At 39.3% G+C, this 23,090-nt stretch overlaps 2 protein-coding genes across 3 annotated transcripts in view; both read right to left on the bottom strand.

Annotated features, from left to right (window-relative positions):
* LOC127415924 (serine/threonine-protein phosphatase 4 regulatory subunit 3-like) overlaps positions 1–5,666 on the bottom strand; it is a 41,531-nt gene extending 35,865 nt beyond the window's left edge. Inside the window, exons 1-5 of one of the 2 annotated variants that reach the window (XM_051654939.1) lie at positions 5,022–5,666; positions 4,651–4,921; positions 4,504–4,559; positions 2,880–2,978; positions 2,112–2,729 (exon numbers count right to left, since the gene is read on the bottom strand). In XM_051654939.1, coding sequence (XP_051510899.1) covers positions 2,112–2,729; positions 2,880–2,978; positions 4,504–4,559; positions 4,651–4,792 — 915 coding nt within the window. In that variant the 5' untranslated portion in view covers positions 4,793–4,921; positions 5,022–5,666. Of the gene's footprint in view, positions 1–2,111; positions 2,730–2,879; positions 2,979–4,503; positions 4,560–4,650 lie in introns of both variants that reach the window. The other variant, XM_051654938.1, reaches the window with a different exon arrangement.
* A 9,042-nt stretch (positions 5,667–14,708) lies between these two features.
* On the bottom strand, positions 14,709–17,567 carry LOC127415927 (enhancer of rudimentary homolog). Its single transcript, XM_051654941.1, has 4 exons — positions 17,434–17,567; positions 15,705–15,792; positions 15,498–15,618; positions 14,709–15,323 (listed from the first exon to the last, which is right to left on the bottom strand). Exons 1-4 carry the CDS (start codon positions 17,434–17,436, stop codon positions 15,221–15,223), a joined length of 315 nt encoding a protein of 104 aa, XP_051510901.1. The 5' UTR covers positions 17,437–17,567; the 3' UTR covers positions 14,709–15,220.
* Between the last annotated feature and the right edge of the window lie 5,523 nt (positions 17,568–23,090).

Here is a 23,090-nt window from a genome sequence, read left to right as displayed (position 1 = left end):
AAATATGCAGATATCTCATTTAAACAGATGTAATAAACCAACCTCACACAACTTCAGCAGATCCAGCATCCTGTGGAATGCTCACATATTTACTGTGAAGCACGTATTCTAACAGTTCCCTGTCACTTTTCTAATGATAAGATAAATATCAATAAAACTTCTATTATATACCGTCTGCAAATATGTAGATATATTGTTTAAAAAGATGTATGAAAATCCAGCGTTTTCTTCCCGTCAAACGCTCATCTAATATCTTCCTCTGAAGCGTGTATTCCATCAGCTTGAATCAAAAACTTCAGGATCAAGATCAAAAGTTCCTCTGATTCACAAATCATGACAGTCACTCCGTGACAATCCAAACAGGCGATCCAGGCCGTTAAAACTGTCAGGAGACTGCTACTTACACTGGATCCGCACGAGACGGAGTGCAACTTCAAGTAAAAGCACTTCACGTGCGCTATAAGTAAATGTCATATTCACTTTGCACTGTATGTACAATTGGTTTGATTCAGTCTTTTGTGAGAAAATGCGATTGCTAACTTGGACATGCCTTCCATGGTTGCTAGACTACTGTGAGTACTGTTATTTCCTTCTTTCTAATATATTAATTTCTTCATGTACAAATAAATTACTAAAATTTGATGACTAAACAGAAATCAGAAGAAACTGCTATCTACCATTTTAAATACAATATAATTTTTAGATTCTTTTTTACAAAGTTAAAGTTCAGTGTGAAATTGAGTAAATTAAGTTATTTACTATATTAAATTGAGTGATATATCAGCACTGTATCGGCCACCCTGTTCTCTGGATATCGGCATCGGCCATTAAAAAAAAACTCACATTGGTCTACCACCACTTGAAGAAATTTTCATCTGTCATAGGCGGAGGGCAGACCAGCTGAAAGGTGCTTTGTGCCACCTGCCATACCAGGGTAAAATTGCTTGTCAATTAACACCACCTATTGTAAAGGTGTGAATGTGATAACGGCGGTCATTCATGTCGCTTTCGATATGCAAGAGCCATTCGTCGGCAGTTCGTCTCTCATAATTGAGTCGCCTTTGGTGTGAAAAGGCCTTTAATCTGGTGAGCATTTAGTTAAACTCTTAAAGGGATAGTTGACCTAAAAATGTAAAATACTGCTATAACTTATACACCTAATGTATCACAAATCCTTAAGACTTTCTTTCATCCATGGACCACAAAAGATGTTAGGCAGAATGATAGTCTCAATCACCATTCACTTTCATTGTATGGAAAAATATTAATGAAAATAAATTGTGACGGACTAACATTGTGCCTAACATCTCCTTTTGTGTTTCATTTGAATTCCTCACTTCTGTGAGCTTGGAACAACATAAGGTTGAGAAATCATGACAGAATTAAAATTTTTGGGTGAACTATCCTTTTAATGACCTGTTTAAGTATTTGTTAAAGGTATTTTCCAAGAACAACAAAGGTGCAAGTTGGTACATGATTGCATCATGACTTGCAGGGAAACAAGTGCCTGAACAACAATATTGATCAGAATATTGCTTCTGTATAAATTATATTTACACCACAATTGAAACATTTTCTTCATTTTTTCTGCCACGGAGACATAGCGCGTGTGGAGGCTTCACGCCATCCACCGCGGCAACCACGCTCAACTCACCACGCGCCCCACCGAGAACGAACCACATTATAGCGACCATGAGGAGGTTACCCCATGTGACTCTACCCTCCCTAGCAACCGGGTCAATTTGGTTGCTTAGAAGACCTGGCTGGAGTCACTCAGCACGCCCTGGGATTCAAACTAGCGAACTCCAGGGGTGGTAGCCAGCGTATTTTACCACTGAGCTACCCAGGCCCCCTCATCTTGTTGTACTTTTGAAACGGTCGATGTTTTAACGTTTATGAACTGGCCCCATTCACATCCATTGTAAATGCCTTACTGTAAGCATGATTTTTGCTTCTTTTTTTAATAAACAAGGGTAGAGTCTAAATTATTTTTGTGGTAATCAACATAATGCCATAAATTCTGTCGACTACTGAGCATAACTTGTATTGAACCTGGAACATACCTTTAATGAGCATTTTACATATGTGTGTGGCCAAGTTAGAAAACCCACCTGCAGCATGCCGACGATCTCCACCTTGTTGAAGAAGATGAAGGAATGCAGAGTGGAGAGCATGTTCTCTTCGAACACAGAGGGGGTTGGCAGCACCATGTCCTGAATGTACTGCACCCGGTACGTCTGGTGAATCTTCTGTCGCAGCTCTGGGTCTGAAATGGGAATGACCTCTTTAAAGCGTGCTGTGGTGGTCAGGAACTCTCGATGCCTCCGGGGTTGGGGCAGCGACGGGTCGAACTCTAGACACCCGATCACATCCATGATGCATTCTTCAGAGAACATGACTTCAAAGAGTGCTGTGCGGTTGAGCAGGAAAATGCCTTTGATGATGTCATAGAGGTGGTGCAAGCCTTCTCGGTTCTCCAGGTCCTCGCACACACGGAATAGCTCCAGCAGCTTGCGGATGTAGCCCTCATTCTCCAGAGCTAGGGCCAGTTTTTCTCGCCGTAGCGGAGAAGGTAAAGACGAGGCCACCAACTCAGCCACCTCCTCCAGTCGGGAGAGCTCACAAGGAGGAAGTTCAAGACCAGGCGAAGACATGTCATCAAAACGCTCCTCTTCGGACTCATCTATCAGCTCCTGGGTGATGTCTACTGATGGGTCCTTTCCCTGGACCTATGAACACGAATCCAGATATACAAAAACAAAAGTTAGGCTTTCTGGATAGGGTACGCCACCAACATTATATTTAGAAGACAGAGTATTCATGTCTTTTTCAAGATTATGACCAGTCATGACTAGTGGGATTACATTGACAACAATCACCTGACATATTTTCTCCCAGATCTCGTCACAACCAGCCTTTTCCTGAAAGCTGAGGGCCAGATCATAATTTTCAGCTTCAGACCATACTATTAATGTGTCCTTGGAAAAAAAAAAAAAAAAAGAAAAACACCATCAGTACATGCCCAAAGAACATGTGATTAAAAAAATAATCTGGGTTCAATACAAGAGCAAAAAGCATTTGTGGCATAACGTTCATTACCACACAAATGTACGCGTCCCTCCTTTAAAAAAAAAATTCTCCTGGATGTAAACAGCAAAATGCAAATAAAATCTCAAATTCGCATTAAAAAAAAAGGTTTACGCTCAATAAGAAGAAATGCACATAAACTATGATGGAAACACGTTTACAAAATAAACGCCTATTGAATTTAATAAGAATACAAGATGCCAATCAAAAAAATGCGAGTGTGACTGAATAACATGTTCATAACTGGACTAACCAGCAGACCAATCATCGCAACTGAAATATTGCTCTGCTCATCCTGAAATAACGGTGTCTAGAAAATCCCAAACCTGCATAGAGTTTGCAAACAAATAAGTCAAATACAAACTTGAACTGTGGGGAAGAGCATGTTTATTGACTCTTTTGAAAAATATTTTTAAGACCCACATGGCGACAACGAAACACATATAGTGCTCCCAAAACTGTGATGCACTGTCACTCGCAGACATGAGAGTCTGTGTGCTCTAAGCCGCGAGTAATGAATTATTATTTTATTAATAAAAGTCACAGTGGCTACAATTTCTCCAGAAGTGACGATTTTGTTCTTTGAATATATGGGATGGAAACACGGCTTTCTTCGCACATTGTTTTTGCGATATTATGGTTTTTCGCATAAATTTAATTCACAACTTGGATGGAAACATAGCTAGTGAGGCACTTGCAGTAGAAGTAAATAAGGCCAATTTTTGGAGGGTTTAAATGCAGAATTGTTAAGCTTACATATTTATAAAAGCACTTACATTCATTATTCTGTTAAAACTCATGTACTATTTGAGTTCTAAAGTTGTTTATATCGTTATTTTTGGGGAATTACAGGGTTTACAGCGTTAGATTGTTATGGCAGCTAAGTTGTAAAATAGGATATAACTTAATACAGAAAAGTTAGCAAGCAATTTTATCACACTAAAATCATGTTAACATGCATATTGGTTCTGTCCTGACCCTTGTGGCTACACTTTTGAAACAGTGGTTATTTTAACATTTATGAATTGGGTCCTTTCACTTTTCACTTTCCATTTTAAGTGCCTCGCTGTAACCCAGATTTTAGCTTTTTTTTTTATAAAAGGAGGGACAAATCAAACCTTATTTTTTGGACTAAACAATATTAAGCTCAATCAACAGTATGTGGCATAACTTGTATTGAATACAGAATATTCCTTTAAAAGAAAATTAAGGAAGTGTTATTCTAGCACTAACAATTCAAGTTCTGACATTGTCATCTAGTAGGGATCTAAAAACAGTTTAAGCAACTACATTAGTTTCATTAGACAAATGTGTGCTTAATCTTTAAACAAGACATTTAGAAGCATAGAATTATGAATTGGAGTACTAAAAACACTTAAGTATTCTCAATATGATCATGTCTCAATTCAAACGCACCTGCTGTTTCTGGTAGGCGGTGTTGGGGTTGATTTTTGATTCCAGCAGCAGTGACCCTGTTTAAAACAAAAGGAAAGTCTTATTTCCACTGTGAATAACAGATGGACCTGTAAAAGAATGTCATCTCAATAGTACTTTGAAACCAACCATCACTTTCGGCGCGCACCAGGAGAGACATGCCTTTCAGCCTCTCCACGTAGGCGGACGACACATGCCCCGTCCCCCGATCATCCCACTGCCGGTCCTCATTCAGAGTGTACACTTTTACTCGTCTACGAGTGTCAGTCATCCTTGCAAACAACTCGAAATGGTTTTGCCCTTGATTCAATATCTCTCAACGTCAGAATCTGCCTTCAACATCAACGTCCAAGCTCGGTGAATGCACAGATCCGTGAAATATATGGCATTTACTAGCAACCTGTTTGTGAAGATGATGTAGTTTGTTGTTATGGCTCTATCACAGTAAATTTATGTAGACCGGATGAATTATTCTGGCCTGTCGAGAGATGGTCAGTTACCTGCTCTCTGCAGCCGAGACTCTCCACAACATAACCGGTCAATATTATGAATTATTTTAAACGAATTACTGAAAACTATTCTGGAGGTGAAAAGGTGAGTAGAGATTAATTAAAAAGCATGCAGCCACGAATGCAGAATGTTTATTTTTGGCCGTTCACTCTTACTTTCAGCTAGCTGTGTTAAGCTAACGCTGCGATCAATTCAGTCAAACGGGGTTAGCTTAGCTAGCACCTCAGCTAGCAGGCTATCTCCTCGCGCGAGTCATTTTAACCCAAAAATGATCGAACCGCACGCAATTGAATTCCAGAGATGTACCGAGAGTGTTATTTGATCATTATACTCGCGCGCGGTCAGTGAAAATGCGGGCAGACTCGTGTGTGATTGGCTATATTTTCTCCAAGTATTCCGCCATATTCTGCCTGAGGGCCGCGGAGGGACCAGCCAGTCTGTTTACACAAAGATAAACATTTCCCGGTACAACTAATCAAACAAAATCGCTCGTTTCACTTTCCGGGACGGCGAAGGGTCAACACGACCGTCGAGCACTTTTATATCGCAGCGTCTTGAAGGAAAGTAATTATTAGCCCCACTGTGAAGATTCGGCCATCTTGGGTCCCCTCAGAAAGTCGCTACGGGGTTTCCTGTGCTGCAGGTGTAGGGCCGACGCCACAGTTTAAAGACACAGTGCGCCAAAATGACCACCAGCACACAAACGGGTGTTTCGTAATACAAAACACTCGCTGGTGGAAGGTAAGACATGTGAGCGTATATATACGCTATATATATATATATATATATATAAAAGAAATAATAAAAGTGCTGGCATGTAAGGTTTTGTTCTTGTAATTTCGTTTTTTGAGACAACAGACAAAAGTTAATCTTGGTTAAAACACTGAACTTTGATCAACTTTAAAACAGAGTTCATCATTATAAGTTAGTCATACACAGGTCTGTTAAGAATAGGTATCAGTGATGGAGAATCGACTCCAAAAGAGTCGATTCCTCGACTCTGACTCGTCCTAGAATTGGGCTGTGTCTCCTTTGGAAGGCTGCATGCTAGGTAGGACGCGTCCTTTGAAGGCTGCAGTAAACCGAGTGTCCTCCTTTAAACAAGTCTCGTTTAAATGAGACGGCCTTCGTAGGACAAACTGAAAGGAACATAACATGGTTGCTATGACAGCACGCCACTCTTTAACAAGTGCAGCACTTTGAGTAAAGGGAACAAAGTCCCTTTAGAAGGGAATGTATGAGGTAAATTTTAGGAGAGTTATAATGATGTAAAGAGAAAAGAAAATAGATTTTACAGGTGTACTTTTAGTCTAATACTTTATTTTAATTATATATTAATATAATTATACATATTATATACTCTGCACCCATCTAATGAGGTACTTCAACTTGGGAATTAACATTACTTGCGTTTGAACGTCATATTTACGGGCAAATTGGCGTCATTGTTTTTAGACATTTCCGTTGCAGCAAAGAATTGTGGGTTATGAGTGCCCACAAAGGATACACCTCATGCATCCTCCGAATTCCCGTGAAAGAAGGTCGCATTCGAAGTGTCCTACTTGCTTTTCTGAAACGAGACAGCCTCGATGAAGTATGCGGCCGACAAATGCGACCTCCGGAGGATGCATCCTTCCAAACGAGACACAGCCTTGGAGTCGACTCTGATACAGGAATCGATTCTTTTGTTCGACTCCGTAACTTTACGAACAGGACGTTGTGATTGGCTCACAAAAACGAATATGCGTCCTTAAGACCAATCACATCCTCTACAAACACCTGTTGGTGGGACACCACCTCATTCATCATGCGCGTTTGAGTGAGAGTTAATGTGCGTGTGTGCAAAAGAGAAAGAGAGGGTGTGACAGATGGTTTGTGTAGTATTATATCAATGCAAGGGACAGTGGTTGTAGAAGTGGATTCTCTCAATTTGTCTAGTTTCTATATGGCAATGAAATTACTTCCGACCCAACTTGTTATTTTCCCTCTTAAAATTGGATACGAACAGCAACTAGGGAATGACAGTCATTTTAAGCTAAAGTTATGCAATGTTATAAATATGTTATAAAGCTTATACTAATTATAATAGCAGGAGTTTATGTCTTCATGTCACACATTTTAAAAACTCTTAAGAGAAAATAAAAACTAAATTTAGTGTGCGATGAAAGACTGCAATTTTCACAGGGCCATCGCCAGAACATATGTATGGGATCAAAATCCCATCAAAAGCATTGCGGTCACGGATCCAAAAATAATAAGTGCAGATAAAAAAAATAAATAATAATAAGTGCAAAAATAAATAAAAAGCGCAGATCAAAAAATAACAAGCATGAATCAAAAATATATAAACATTTAAAATATGCTGCAAAAAATTGCAAACAAAATAATATTTTCCTTGGTTATATTACTGTGTTTTGTGCTCTCTCACAGTTTTGCTCATATTTTCATTTTTTGGTACGCTTACGCTGTATTTTTCTTTGCTTTTGTTTCCAAGTTCTGTGCTTGATTTCCCAAAACTAGAGTTTCATGTAAATCAGGGGGCGTTTTGCATCCCTATTGGTCCACTAGTTCTTGATCGACAGCTCCTCCTCTAGCCAATCATTTGAAGAAGGGAGGTGACGTCACTCCAACGCAACTCCGACGGCTGCTGCTCAATATTTTATTATTTGTGGTTGATAGATACGCTGCTTGTGTCTGTTTTGAGTATTTTCTGCCAGCTCTAAGAAACAATGTGTTGTCTGAGTAGGCCATTATCATAGTCCGTTAACACATGTATCGAGTCAGCTGAATTTAGTTAGCAGAGTCTTTAGTTTAGGCATTATTTAAGACTTCCTTGTTTGTAGGTTATTGGCTGCATATCTAAAAATACAAAAAACAAAAAAAACCAGGCTGGGTTGGTGTGGATGTTTGATGCATGTTTTTACTAGCTATCAATGCTACTATCAATGTAGTCGCGAGTTCAGAACCCAACTTGATCCGCTTTTCCATGAAATAAAATCCAGATCCCGACACCAAGGCCTATTAAAAATACTGATGAATATAGAAATGCTTACATATAACTGGACTTTTTTTTATTATATCAAAAATCTAAAAGGTTTGCAGTATTGCTGATACCTACATGCACACTTTGGAGTTGGTTGTATGCCTGTAAGTCATTCGCTTCAAATGTTACTTAAGTTGTATACTCTGTTATGGAAATGTTTGTAAATGTTTTGGATATGTATACTCCAATGTTGCCTGTATCTTTAGAGATGGTCCCTAAATTTGCAACTATTTGTGAATAGTCATGATAGCTATGATCATCATGATGGCGCCGTGGATGGCTGCCTCGGTGTGGAGCTCCTCAGTTCTTTTGTTGTTTTTGTTTGTTTGTCCTGTGTTTAGTAATCTTTTTCCAGTCAGTTTTAACAGAGACGAACTGCTGAACATTCGACAGCATGTACCAGACAATCTTTTCCCGGTTTTCGAATAGTTAGACGTTTTATTAGACATTTTAGTTGGAGGTGCAGCTCTGCTGTTCAAGAGACGCAGGCGAGGGAGACGAGCCGGTGCGCTGGTCAAACTCCGTCAGCACGGAGCTGCCGAGTATTCACTTAGCGAATCTCCGCTCTCTTCCTACAAAACGGACGAACTACATCTCACCCGCAAAAACAAGGACTTTTCAACCTCTGCTGCCTTGTGCTTCACAGAAACCTGGCTGAGTGAAGCCATTCCGGACAGCGCGTTACATCTGCCGGGCTTTGAGCTGTTCACGGAGTTAACGGGGAAAACGAGAGGTGGTGGAACATGCTTTTATATCAATGAAAGTTGGTGTATAGATGTAACAACGTTAAAGAGGATGTGCTGTCCTAATTTGGAAGCGCTCTTTATTAACTGTAAGCCTTTCTACTCGCAGCTGGAGTTTTCCTCGTTTATTCTGGTGAGTGTGTACATCGCGCCAAACGCGTGTTTGAATGCCTCGCTGCAACAGCTGGCTGATCAAATCATAGACACGGAACAACAATACCCGGACTCAGTTATTATTGTTCTTGGGGATTTTAAGAAAGCAAATCTCACACGTGAACTGCCCAAATACAAACAACACATCACATGCCCCACCAGAGACAGAAATATACTTGATCATTGCTACAAAACAATAAAGGATGCATATCGCTCTGTCCCTAGAGCAGCTTTGGGACTCTCTGATCACTGTCTGGTTCATCTTCTTCCAACCTACAGGCAGAAATTAAAATCAACCAAGCCAGTAGTAAGGACTGTAAAGAGATGGACCAATGAAGCAGAGCTGGAACTACAAGCCTGCTTTGACTGCACTGATTGGAGTGTTTTTGAGGCTGCATCCACAGACCTGGATGAGCACACAGATACTGTTACATCATATATCAGTTTCTGTGAGGATATGTGTATTCCTACTAGGACTTATTTAAAGTTCAACAATGACAAACCGTGGTTTACAGCAGAGCTCAGGCAGCTTCGTCAGGCCAAAGAGGATGCTTACAGGGGTGGGGATAAAGTCTTATACAATCAGGCCAGGAACACACTGAACAGGGAAATCAGAGTGGCTAAAAGAAGATACTCTGAGAAGCTGAAAAACAAGTTTTCAGCTAACGACCCTGCATCAGTGTGGAGTGGCATGAAACAACTCACAAATTACAGGACTCCTACCCCCAACCCTGTAGGGAACCAACAACTGGCTGATGACCTGAATGTGTTCTATTGCAGATTTGAAAGGCCCAATCACACACTCCCACACCCACTCTGACCTTCACTTCACACAAAATTGCCTGTTCTGTGGCGATTGACGGCTCGCTCCGGCACGCTGCAGTCGTTCACAGTGGTTTATGTCAGGGATACTTTGTCACTGGGCTACATTAGTGGACAGGTGTGCTCAGGTGAGACGTTTACCGTAATTTCCCCCCTTGGGTGGGAAAATGGTACAAAGCAGCGATGCCTGAAGATTTCTTGTTTAAGCCTTAAAAAAATGTTCACCGTGTTGGCGCGCCTCCTAGTTTCACAGCCAGTGCCATTCTTCCAGAGCTGCAAGAACAGCTTATTATGGCTTGACATTCTCCCTATTCAGTGAGAGTTCAAGTTTCTGGCTCTGTCACCTTGCTGTGGTTATTAAACATGCTTCTCGTTTACCCCACCATTGCGAGGCAGGAACAGAGTGTGTCATTTCCTCTGTAATGCAGGATGGTTCGCCCTGTTTTTACTATGGTGGGCAACATGCTAGGAGACAGCCTATGTTGCAACAGAGTTTTTAGGCACCTCCATGTCACCTAATAGCCATCTCACTTTCCCCGCCGCTGCATGGTGGGAAGAGTTAGTGCCTTGACACAGGTAATTTCAATGCCTGTTTGTACTGTTGTTGATTCTGTGCTGCAACGCAAAGGTTTTAGGCGCCTCAATATCGCCTAATAGCCCTCTCACTTTCCCTACTGTCGCAAGCTGGAAATGAGGATTTGCTACATGCTCGGATGCAACTACGTGCTACGATTTGCGAAGCTGCCACCTCATTTAAATGCTGTTATGTCCTCCACCGAAACGGTGCGGGACGCGCCGATTCTCAGCTCAGAGATATTAAATCTCCTTGCAAAAGACACGATAGAAATGGTATCAGTGGACGATGCCCACAGCGGATTCCACAGCTGCTATTTTCTTGTCCCCAAAAAGGACAGTGGATTATGTCCCATTTTGGATCAGAGATGCTTGAACCGAGCACTCTCGAGGTTTCCGTTCAAAATAATTACTCAGAAACAAATTCTGTCTCACGTTCCTCCAATGGACTGGTTTGTATCGATCGACCTGAAAGATGCTTACTTTCACCTACACTTAGCCCCTCATCACAGGCCATTCTTGAGATTTGCCTTTGAGGGGACTGCTTTCCAGTTCAATGTCACGTCTTTTGCTTTTTTGCCTTTCACGGAATGTGTCGATGCGGCACTCACTCCGCTGAGGCTGAGCGGCCTTCGCGTTATGAATTACCATACACAATTGTTTGCTCTTAGCACAGTCAGAGGAACAAGCTTGCAAACACAGAGACCTGTTACTTGCACATTTGGAGCATTTGGGACTGAAAGTCAACTGGTCAAAGAGCATGTTAACGCTCAGCCGTCAGATTTCATTGATGGGCATGAATCTCAACTAAGTCTCTATGATATCACTGGCTGGGGTGCCAGGTCACCTGAACCGCAGTGAAGATTTGCTTTCGCAACAGGGCGTTAAAAAAAAAAATCTGATCTTCAGGGAAGTACCTGGGCATCGCAGGAGGACTGAAAAGTGCAAAGTGTAGTATAAAAATTCGTTTTAATGGCATCTGTTTTTTTATTTTATTTTTTTATGGCCATTATCAAACGTCTTAATGCTACTAGATTTAATACATTTATTAAATACATGTCATTGATGACTTTGCCACAAAGAAGTCCAGGCATGAGTAGTTTTGAAACCATATATTCTTGATTTTTTATTTTTGCACAAAAAGTGACTGGAAAAGATCTACCCAAACGTGGATGACACTAACCTAAACATTTTCCTTTTTTTTTTGCCTGTTTGTATTTAATTTAATTATTGTGTGCATTTTTTTTTTTTTCAAATAAGGTAATTTGGAACAAGTTGCTTGTTGTTGGTCAAATTTGTTTTTTGTATAAATAAATGTTCATATTATATAATATTGAAAAAAAAAAAAAAAAAAGAAAAAAGCTTTGCATTGGAGTTCAAGTGAAAAATGTTGGTAATCTGATATCTTGCCTAGGGCACCAACTGAGTGACTGGCCCTGGCTCGACATGTGACAGTCATTGTCCTGTTGATAGGGTGCTTTTGGTTGTTTTAAGTATTTTTTTTTAAGTGACACATTCTAGGCTAAAGGGAGTAGAAATGGGTCCTCAGTCAACTGCAGTCACCCGCCTAATCCTGTTGCCAAAACTGAAGCAAACGAGTTCCTCAGACCTAGCTGAAGTAATGTCAGCGTGTATCGCTGTCCTTTGTAAGAGAAATATAATTTTACTGTCAGGACCTACAGGTGTATCTCAATAAATTAGAATGTCGTGGAAAAGTTCATTTATTTCAGTAATTCAACTCAAATTGTGAAACTCGTGTATTAAATAAATTCAATGCACACAGACTGAAGTAGTTTAAGTCTTTGGTTCTTTTAATTGTGATGATTTTGGCTCACATTTAACAAAAACCCACCAATTCACTATCTCAGAAAATTAGAATATGGTGACATGCCATTCAGCTAATCAACTCAAAACACCTGCAAAGGTTTCCTGAGCCTTCAAAATGGTCTCTCAGTTTGGTTCACTAGGCTACACAATCATGGGGAAGACTGCTTATCTGACAGTTGTCCAGAAGACAATCATTGAAACCCTTTACAAGGAGGGTAAGCCACAAACATTCATTGCCAAAGAAGCTGGCTGTTCACAGAGTGCTGTATCCAAGCATGTTAACAGAAAGTTGAGTGGAAGGAAAAAGTGTGGAAGAAAAAGATGCACAACCAACCAAGAGAACCGCAGCCTTATGATTGTGAAGCAAAATCGATTCAAGAATTTGGGTGAACTTCACAAGGAATGGACTGAGGCTGGGGTCAAGGCATCAAGAGCCACCACACACAGACATGTCAAGGAATTTGGCTACAGTTGTCGTATTCCTCTTGTTAAGCCACTCCTGAACCACAGACAATGTCAGAGGCGTCTTACCTGGGCTAAGGAGAAGAAGAACTGGACTGTTGCCCAGTGTTCCAAAGTCCTCTTTTCAGATGAGAGCAAGTTCTGTATTTCATTTGGAAACCAAGGTCCTAGAGTCTGGAGGAAGGGTGGAGAAGCTCATAGCCCAAGTTGCTTGAAGTCCAGTGTTAAGTTTCCACAGTCTGTGATGATTTGGGGTGCAATGTCATCATCTGGTGTTGGTCCATTGTGTTTTTTTGAAAACCAAAGTCACTGCACCCGTTTACCAAGAAATTTTGGAGCACTTCATGCTTCCTTCTGCTGACCAGCTTTTTAAAGATGCTGATTTCATTTTCCAGCAGGATTTGGCACCTGCCCACACTGCCAAAAGCACCAAAAGTTGGTTAAATGACCATGGTGTTGGTGTGCTTGACTGGCCAGCAAACTCACCAGACCTGAACCCCATAGAGAATCTATGGGGTATTGTCAAGAGGAAAATGAGAAACAAGAGACCAAAAAATGCAGATGAGCTGAAGGCCACTGTCAAAGAAACCTGGGCTTCCATACCATCTTAGCAGTACCACAAACTGATCACCTCCATGCCACGCCGAATTGAGGCAGTAATTAAAGCAAAAGGAGCCCCTACCAAGTATTGAGTACATATACAGTAAATGAACATACTTTCCAGAAGGCCAACAATTCACTAAAAATGTTTTTTTTATTGGTCTTATGATGTATTCTAATTTTTTGAGATAGTGAATTGGTGGGTTTTTGTTAAATGTGAGCCAAAATCATCGCAATTAAAAGAACCAAAGACTTAAACTACTTCAGTCTGTGTGCATTGAATTTATTTAATACATGAGTTTCACAATTTGAGTTGAATTACTGAAATAAATGAACTTTTCCACGACATTCTAATTTATTGAGATGCACCTGTATAAGCAGTAGTTTTTGCTGCATTTGTCATGGCTAAACAAGCAGGAGTGTTACACAGCTTGCAATGACAACTTGCTGCATGAAATAGATTTTAGTACAAGCTTTATAACCTCTCTCACATAGTATTGAGGTATGCTATATAGGGAGAGATTTCAGTTATAATTCAAAGTGAAAACAAAAGCACAAGTAATGGCATTTTATTTTTATACGTTACTACATGAATTCATTAGGGACGTGACCAAAGTGTCTAGTTTAATGGTCACGAGTTCTGAAATGTGTAGATGAATGAACTTTCATTGATTAGCTAGTAACAGTGGAATAGTTGAATATATATTGCTCTGTATGCTCTAAAAACAGATTATTCACAGCAATTCCCTATAGTAAAACAGGCTTATGAGTTTTTGGATAAGGTAACAAGACAGTCCTATCCATGTTGAAATAGATTTCCCACAGTCCTTGGTGGAGACTAATAAAAAGCCATTTTTGTCTGGTTTTATGACACTCCACAGCCCTAAAATTTCCCCTAAATTCTATCCAGCACCTTCTTTTAGACTGAAACTGAAGGAAAAAAATATCTACCGATAACCTAAACTAAAATGTTTAGGTTTTGCATCTGAATTTTTCTGAGCTGTGACCTTCCTCTACAGTAGAGACTGAATCTGGGTTAAGTTTTCAGACCACAGCATGGAATTACACAACTACATTTTCCAATTACTTTAACTGTCATGCTACAATATTATTAACAGTAACAATAATACAGAGTAATAATTAATAAAAAGTCAATAAAAAAAATCATCCACCATACAAACTAGGACATATCAAAACAAGCTCACAGTCATGGTTTCTATCATTTTTAACACATGCAAATGATCGAGGAAAGAGCTCTGAAATACTTAGTCTTTGTGTGAGCAGTCTACAGAGTTACAATTAAATGCACAATACTTATATAAATCCAAATAAATAGGCTTTTAGAAATTGAGTTTACTGGCAAATCGTCCATTAAACAAAACAAATCTACTGTAAAATTGTCAATTATAAAAACAATAAAAAAAATACAAAAGGTACTGACATTGACGCTCTGGTAAGAAGACTTTTTTTTTATTATATTACATACACAAAACAGAGAGGGTGAAAAAAAAAATCTGACAGAACTGAGCAGCACCGAGGACAAGAGCTGGGAAATAAGATGGCTCAGAACAGTCTCCACAATCTGAAATGTGTAAGTAGCATACTTTACTAAATAAAGGAACAATTAAACCACAATATAAAACGCAAGAAAACACAACATCAGTTGAGAGGGGTTTTAAAAAAATGCCTCAAACCCTAAACCCATTTTTCCAATCGTACTTTCTTGTCCCATAAATATCATGTGTTCCCAACCCTGATTACAAAAATGGCATTTAAAATGCAAAATATTTTTACTCTATGCTTGGGCCTACTGACTGAAAAGACATGCAATCAACAACATCTGAACTAAGCAGCATCACTTTATCACTAGGTTCATCTACTTTTGCCCTGTGATGTAGAGTAGTTCTGATAAAGTTGAATAGCGTCAGATGAAATTCAGCCCATTTACATCCTAGCTGCTCACTCCCTATTTGCCTGCCTGCTGGGCTTGACGTCTCAAGAGCACATAGATCTTTTCTTTGATCCAGTCTTTGTTGTAGGGCTGGTAGGTTTGTGTGTCTGCCCTGTACCTGTTTTAATGACAAGAGAGGGTGATTTGGAAGATGAAATATAATTTATGAGATGACTAAGTCCACATACAAAGCTCACACTACGGTATACATTTCCAGGGTTGATTTTAAAACAAAAAAATGTCATATGGTTATGCACTACACAATACCTTGGTGTAAAAGTGTGATACTTACACAAGACAGCTGAGGTCAGCAAGATCATCAACAAAATCAAATAACTGGCTGATGTCATATGTGATAGAGGGACTGTTGGGATTCATCCTCTTCAGATGCTCTTCATACATCTTACACACTCCTAGAGGAAAAAGTTAAACATGTATTAAACGCATTAGAATTGTCCACAGCAATTTTTCCTACCCATTTCTAAAAGGTAAAACCTACCTTCCATGCATTCATTAACAGACTCATAGTCTGCATATGTTCTGCCCTCTGGTCTCTTGGTGGGCTGCACCAGCAGAATCGTGTGAGACTGAAAGAAAAAAAAACAAACAAGTATGAATGAATACCAGATACATTTTGACATATTTATGCAGTTCATATAAAAAACAATTAGAAATACTTTACAAATGAATACACCAGAAATAACCAAATTATCTGCCAATTAAAGGGATAGTTCACCCCAAATTGAAAATTCTCTCATCATTTACTTCCCTGCATGCCATCCCACATGTGTATGACTTTCTTCTACTGAACACAAAGATTTCTGAAGCTCCAAAATGCACATAAAGGCAGCATAAAAGTAATCCACACACCAGCAGTTCAATCTATATCTTCAGAAGTGATATAATAGGTGCGGGTTAGAAACTGTTCAATATTTAAACCCTTTTTTACTATAAATTCTCCCTGTCCAATAGGTGACGATATGCACAAAGAATGCAAATTGCCAAAAACAAAAGAAGAATGTGAAAGTGGAGACTGACCCTTTCTTACACACCCCCCATCATTATCACTTCTGAAGATATAGATTGAACCACTGGAGTCATATGGACTACTTTTATGTTGCCTTTGTGCATTTTGGAGCTTCAAAATTTTGGCACCCATTCACTTGCAATGTAAGGATCTAAAGCTGAAATATTCTTCTAAAAATCTTTGTTTGTGTTCAGTAGAAGAAAGTCATATACATCTGGGATGGCATGAGGGTGAGTAAATGACAGAATTACAATTTTTGTTGAACTATTCCTTTAACAGTGCTTTGACTACTGACAGTAAGTGAGCTTAGTAGAGCATACATCGAGGTCCAACAGTCGGAGCCCACATTGGTACTCTGAGATTCAAAATCTACCCTTTAAACCTGGCAATAAACAGGGTTTTAGGATTTTTAAATATATAAAACGACAAAGCATATTTACATAAAATGGTTGAGAAATGTTTAAGATGATGCATTATTTCTAGGTCACTAATCAGATGCAAGCAGATTTGGGCGATTTCCTTTGAACGAAAAGGTCAGACTTTCTTAATTCTTCTTGTCAAAATAAAATGCTCTTCGGAGTATTCTCAAATCAAGCTGAGATAACAGTTTTAGCAAAAATGTGATCAAATAAATTAATTTTTCAATAAAATGCGTTTGCTGATAATGATACGGATGATGGCATTTGTAATAAACGTATTAAACTAACAAAATAAAAGGATTTCCCAAGTGGTCTCAGACTTCTGGACCACACTGCATATATATTGAATCTATGATAACTTAATGTTATTGTTTAAACCAGCTTACCTGTTATAAGAACCAACTAAACTCAAATGTTCATACGGAATCTCTGACATAAGACCCAAAAACGCCAGCTGTTGTACTCCAACCCTCCCCCAACAACAAAACAACCTAGAGGCTTCTTACCCTGACCGATACCATCACTGATGAAATTAAATATGAGATTATCAAACTCAAAACAGAATTCTTAACCTTGTAGCGAAAGCAAGTCTAGAATTATTCTACAACAGAACTCGTTCATTTTGTGTTTATTCGACGGTATCTTGCTACGCTACTGCTAGCGCTTATCCTCACTAAACATTTGTTGAACGAGTCAATGCAGCCAATGAAACAACGCTTTCTTACCACACACAAGTCAATAACACACACCGTTATATATAAACACAGCAGTTAAATACTGACCATGTCTGTATCTGAGATCTTAAAGTCTCAACAAATGCTGGGCTAACCGTTGATGGATATTCACGGGTAGCTACTACAGAGAGCATAAATGTGCGACGAACAATCACTTCCGGTAGTAGCGTCGACCCGTTGACTCTTCAAAATAAAAGTCAATGTCACAATTACATATTTTGAATGCAAAATTGGTAAAATTGTAATTCCTGTCATTCCGAGTGGCATTTCGGCTTTGGAGCTTGAAAAACGAAACATACTGTTTAAATATATTTATGTTTCATCATTAAAGCGACATGTTATATGGAGTGGTGATGGTGTAGTGGATTAAAGCACTGAACTGGTAAGCAGAAAGTTGTTGGTTTGATCCCCACAGCCACCACCATTGTGTCCTTGAGCAAGGCACTTAACTCCAGTTTGCTCCAGGGGGATTGTCCCTGTAATAAGGGCACTGTAAGTAGCTTTGGATAAAAGCATCTGCCAAATGCATAAATGTTATAGATAAAAATCATACCGGCAGTCAAGCTTTATGACTTAAAAAATTAACATGTCCATCCAGTTACATGGGTAGGGTCAGGGTGGGTAATAATGGGGTGGACAATAACAGGGTGGATTTACATGGTTTGTAAACTAACAAACATTTGACATTAATATTGATCATTATATTTATGTTAAGATAAATATAATGAAATGAAAAAAAAAACACAAAAAAAAAAAACAAAACACATTAATGTTCCCTATGTCTTAACACAACAGAGTGGACATGTAATGCTTGAGGACATAGGACCAACATCACAAAATAAAGGAACACTTAAAAAAACAGAGTTACGCACTTCAATTAACTAAAAAAAAAATTCCTGATTGGCTTATGTCAACTTCAGTGTGTGTGTGTGTGTGTGTGTGTGTCACACCATAAGAACCCCTTCTGTCATCGTTCTATTTCCAGAGACTTTTATGTTGAAATTATCTTGGACTCTTAGTTTGAAGTGTTGGTATTTTCCTGGTCATGTCTAAGTTCCTGATTTCCTCCCTGATTTTTTCCAGCTGTCCTTAGTTTACTCATTAGTCTTCATGTGTATATGTACACTGGCATCCAAAAGTTTGGAATAATGTACAGATTTAGCTGTTTCAGAAGGAAATTGGTACTTTAATTCACCAAAGTGGCATTCAACTGATCACAAAGTATAGTCAGAACATTACTGATGTAAAAAACAGCACCATCATTATTAGAAAAGAAGTCATTTTTGATCAAATCTAGACAGGCCCCATTTCTAGCAGCCATCACTCCAACACCTTATCCTTGAGTAATCATGCTAAATTGATAATTTGGTATTAGAAAATCACTTGTCATTATATCAAGCACAGTTGAAAGCTATTTGGTTAGTTAAATGAAGCTTAACATTGTCTTTGTAGTTGTTTATGAGTTGCCACAGTATGCAATACACTGGCATGTTTTAAGGTCAATATTATGTCATAAATGGCAAAAAAGAAACAGCTTTCTCTTGAAACTCATCAGTCAATCATTGTTTTGAGGAATGGAGGTTATACAATGCTTGAAATTGCCAAAAAACTGAAGATTTCATACAAAGGTGTACACTAGAGTCTTCGAAGACAAAGGACAACTGTCTCTAAAAAGGACAGAAAGAGATGTGGAAGGCCAGACGTACAACTAAACAAGAGGATAAGTACACCAGAGTCTCTAGTTTGAGAAATAGATGCCTCGCATGTCCTCAGCTGACAGCTTCATTGAATTCTACCTGCTCAACACCAGTTTCATGTACAACAGTAAAGAGAAGACTCAGGGGTGCAGACCTTATGGGAAGAATTGCAAAGAAAAAGCCACTTTTGAAACAGAAAAACAAAAAGAAAAGGTTAGAGTGGGCAAAGAAACATAGACATTGGACAACAGATAATTGGAAGAGAGTGTTATGGATTTTAACCCCATTGAGCTTTTGTGGGATCAGCTAGACTGTAAGGTGTGTGAGAAGTGCCCGACAAGACAGCCACATCTATGGCAAGTGCTACAGGAAGCGTGGGGTGAAATGTCACCTGAGTATCTGGACAAACTGACAGCTAGAATGCCAAGGATCTGCAAAGCTGTCATTGCTGCACATGGAGGATTTTTTGATGAGAACTCTGAAGTAGTTTAAATTTTTTTCAAACTATAATAGTAATTTTTCACAATATTAATGTTCTGACTATACATTGTGATCAGCTGAATGCCAGTTTGGTAAAGTACCAATTTCTTTCCATAACAGCCAAATCTGTACATTCTTCCAAACTTTTGGCCACCAGTGTACCCCTCAGTTTCAGTTGTTCCTTGTCAGTTCTTGTCCTTGTTACCCTTCAAGGCTGTAGGTTTTTGTAACTTTGTCTTCTGAGAAATGTCAGTACAATAGTAGAGAGAATTATTTATTTCAGCTTTTATTTCTATCATCACATTCCCAGTGGGTCAGAAGTAGAGGTCTTCACGGGTCCACCCTAACTCGAGGACCCGAGACCCGACCCGGGGCTCGTATGGGTTTGGATCCACATCTTATATGGTCAGCCGGGTCCAGGTTGGGTCCCATTCTATTGCTGCAGGTCCAACATTATGTGTAATACAAGTCAATCCAAGAAGACCCGGCTGTGATCAGACAGCGCTGCTGATGATGATGGTGCTGTGTGTGTGTGTGTTGTAACTTGCAACATTGTAAAATTAGGATGAGAATGTGTGGGCCGGGAAATAAGGTGAAAAACAGAGCGGAGCCACAACGAGCTGAGTGACGTCAGAGGCAGAGCGGAGTTAAGGCACACGATAGCAAATTAGCAATGCTAACGTTAGCAGCCGTGGCAATGAACGAGCAATCATTGTTTTAGTTCAAAAGGGCAAACAGTCGAAGTTAACTTGTGCGAGATGCAAAAAAACCGCAAAGCTGATTCTAAACAAGTTGCGTTTGTCACTCGTCACCTTGACAGCAAGTGGACTTTTGAAACTGAAATAATGAGTGGGTTAGCTATGCTGTTTCAATCAGCAAGAGAGGAATCACAGAAAACCTGGATGTATTTTACCAACTTTCTTGGCAAAGAGGATGGATTATATGCATCACGGCCAGGCACAGGGGAGAAGGCTACTAACGTTTCATTAGGTAAGACACAAAGTTTTGTTTTCACAACTTGTAAATTAACTTGTTAATAGCAATCAGCTGTGAAATCAGTGTCGATTGGGTCTGTGTCTCCTGGCCGGGTCTGGGTCCCAGCTTTCAAATAATAGACGGGTCCGGTTCGGGTCTGGCATTTCTCGGTTTTGCATGGGTATGGGTACAAACTTTCAAACAATAGACGGGTCTGGGTAGTACATTTCCGGATCTCTTTGGGTTCGGACACCAATTTTTGGACCCATGAAGACCTCTAGTCAGAAGTTTACATACAGTTTGTTAGTATTTGGTAGCATTGCCTTTAAATTGTTTAACTTGGGTCAAATGTTTTTGGTAGCCTTCCACAAGCTTCTCACAATAAGTTGCTAGATTTCTGGCCCATTCCTCCAGACAGAACTGGTGTAACTGAGTCAGGTTTTTAGGCCTCCTTGCTCGCACACGCTTTTTTAGTTCTGCACACAAATTTTCTATTAGATTGAGGTCAGGGCTTTGTGATGGCCACTCCAATACCTTGACTTTGTTGTCCTTAAGCCATTTTGCCACAAATTTGGAGGTATGCTTGGGGTCATTGTCCATTTGGAAGACTCATTTGCGACCGAGCTTTAACTTCATGGCTGATGTCTTGAGATGTTCAATATATCCACATAATTTTCCTTCCTCATTATGCCATCTATTTTTTGAAGTGCACCAGTCCTTCCTGCAGCAAAGCACCCCCACAACATGATGCTGCCATGCCCATGCTTCACGGTTGGGATGGTGTTCTTCGGCTTGCAAGCCTCACCCTTTTTCCTCCAAACATAACGATGGTCATTATAGCCAAAAAGTTCAATTTTTGTTTCATCAGACCAGAGGAAATTTCTTTAGTCTGGCTTTTTTTATGGCGGTTTTGGAGCATTGGCTTTTTCCTTACTGAGCAGCCTTTCAGGTTATATCAATATAGGACTCATTTTACTGTGGATATAGATACTTGTCTACCTGTTTCCTCCAGCATCTTCACAAGGTCCTTTGCTGTTGTTCTGGGATTGATTTGCACTTTTCACACCAAAATACGTCAATCTCTAGGAGACAGAATGCTTCTCCTTTCTGAGCAGCTGCATGGTCCCATGGTATTTATACTTGCATACCATTGTTCATACAGATGAATGTGGTACCTTCAGGCATTTGGAAATTGCTCCCAAGGATGAACCAGACTTGTGGAGGTCCATAATTTTTTTTCTGAGGTCTTGGCTGATTTCTTTTTATTTTTTCAAGATGTCAAGCAAAGAGTCACTGAGTTTGAAGGTAGGCCTTAAAATACATCCACAGGTACACCTCCTATCAGAAGCTAATTGTCTAACTGTCTAAAGGCTTGACATCATTTTCTGGAATTTTCCAAGCTGCTTAAAGGCACAGTTAACTTAGTGTATGTAAAGTTCTGACCCACTGGAATAGTGATATAGTCAATTAAAAGTGAAACAATCTGTCTGTTAACAATTGTTGGAAAAATTACTTGTGTCATGCACAAAGTAGACTTGCCAAAACAATAGTTTGCTAATATGAAATCTGTGGAGTGGTTAAAAAATGAGTTTTAATGACTTCAACCTAAGTGTTTGTAAACTTCAGACTTAAACTGTATATACAGTACTGTGCAAAAGTTTTAGGCACTTGTGAAAATTTTTGCATAGTGAGGATGTCTTCAAAAATAAAGACATAAATAGTTTTCATTTATCACTTAATGTCATACAAAGTCCAGTAAACATGAAAAAGCTAAATCAATATTCGGTGTGACCACCTTTGCCTTTAAACCAGCACTAATTCTCTTAGGTACACCTGGACACAGTTTTTCTTGGTTGATGGCAGATATGATGTTCCAAGCTTCTTGGAGAATTCGCCACAGTTCTTCTCTATCTATTTAGGCTGCTTCAGTTGCGTCTCTTTATGTAATCTCAGACTGACACGATGTTGCAGGGCTCCCTGTTCTTCTATTCTAATCTTTTTTATTTGCAAAAGTAATGTTTGTGAGTCTAACATTTATATTTCCTATTGACTACACTAAAGCTGAAGATATAAATAACCATCTTAAGACAAATGCTTTTGTGAAACATCTTATGTGCCTAAGACTTTTGCATAGTGTCTAGAGACTACAAGGGTCTACTATACTAATAGTCTACTACTGTTATTACTTAGTGAGATAATAGGCCTATTGCGAAACGATGCATTTGGTATTGTGTTTTCCTGCGTTATTTGTATATGCCTAGGCTACACGTTGCACTTGTTTGTGTGGTGAATTTTGGGGCCCACTACAAAATCTGCATACGGGCCCAGGGGTGACTTGCTACACCACTGGGGTGGACAATAAATTGAAAGTTAATTTAGTGATGATTTAGTACTTGCAAGATGATTGACGTGCAGCTCTGGGGACATGAGGAATGACACTAGTGCTATAACTGAAAATGATTTCATCAATTTAAAATGGAAACTTCTAACCTTACAGCAGTGTGTAACATTATAAATAGTTATAAATTATAATCCAGTAAAATTAAACATTAT

Source organism: Myxocyprinus asiaticus, chromosome 25, assembly GCF_019703515.2.
Source record: "Myxocyprinus asiaticus isolate MX2 ecotype Aquarium Trade chromosome 25, UBuf_Myxa_2, whole genome shotgun sequence".
Lineage (NCBI taxonomy): Eukaryota > Metazoa > Chordata > Actinopteri > Cypriniformes > Catostomidae > Myxocyprinus > Myxocyprinus asiaticus.
Note: the sequence above shows the minus strand (reverse complement) of the source record. Positions and strands in the feature narration are given on the sequence as shown.

What these genes read in the sequence shown, in the direction of transcription:
- LOC127415927 (XM_051654941.1), bottom strand. An exon ending in TGTTAATGAATGCATGGAAG is followed by an intron (nt 15,619 to 15,704) that starts GTAGGTTTTACC and finishes TTTTTCCTCTAG; the next exon opens with GAGTGTGTAAGATGTATGAA. An exon ending in GCTGACCTCAGCTGTCTTGT is followed by an intron (nt 15,324 to 15,497) that starts GTAAGTATCACA and finishes TCATTAAAACAG; the next exon opens with GTACAGGGCAGACACACAAA.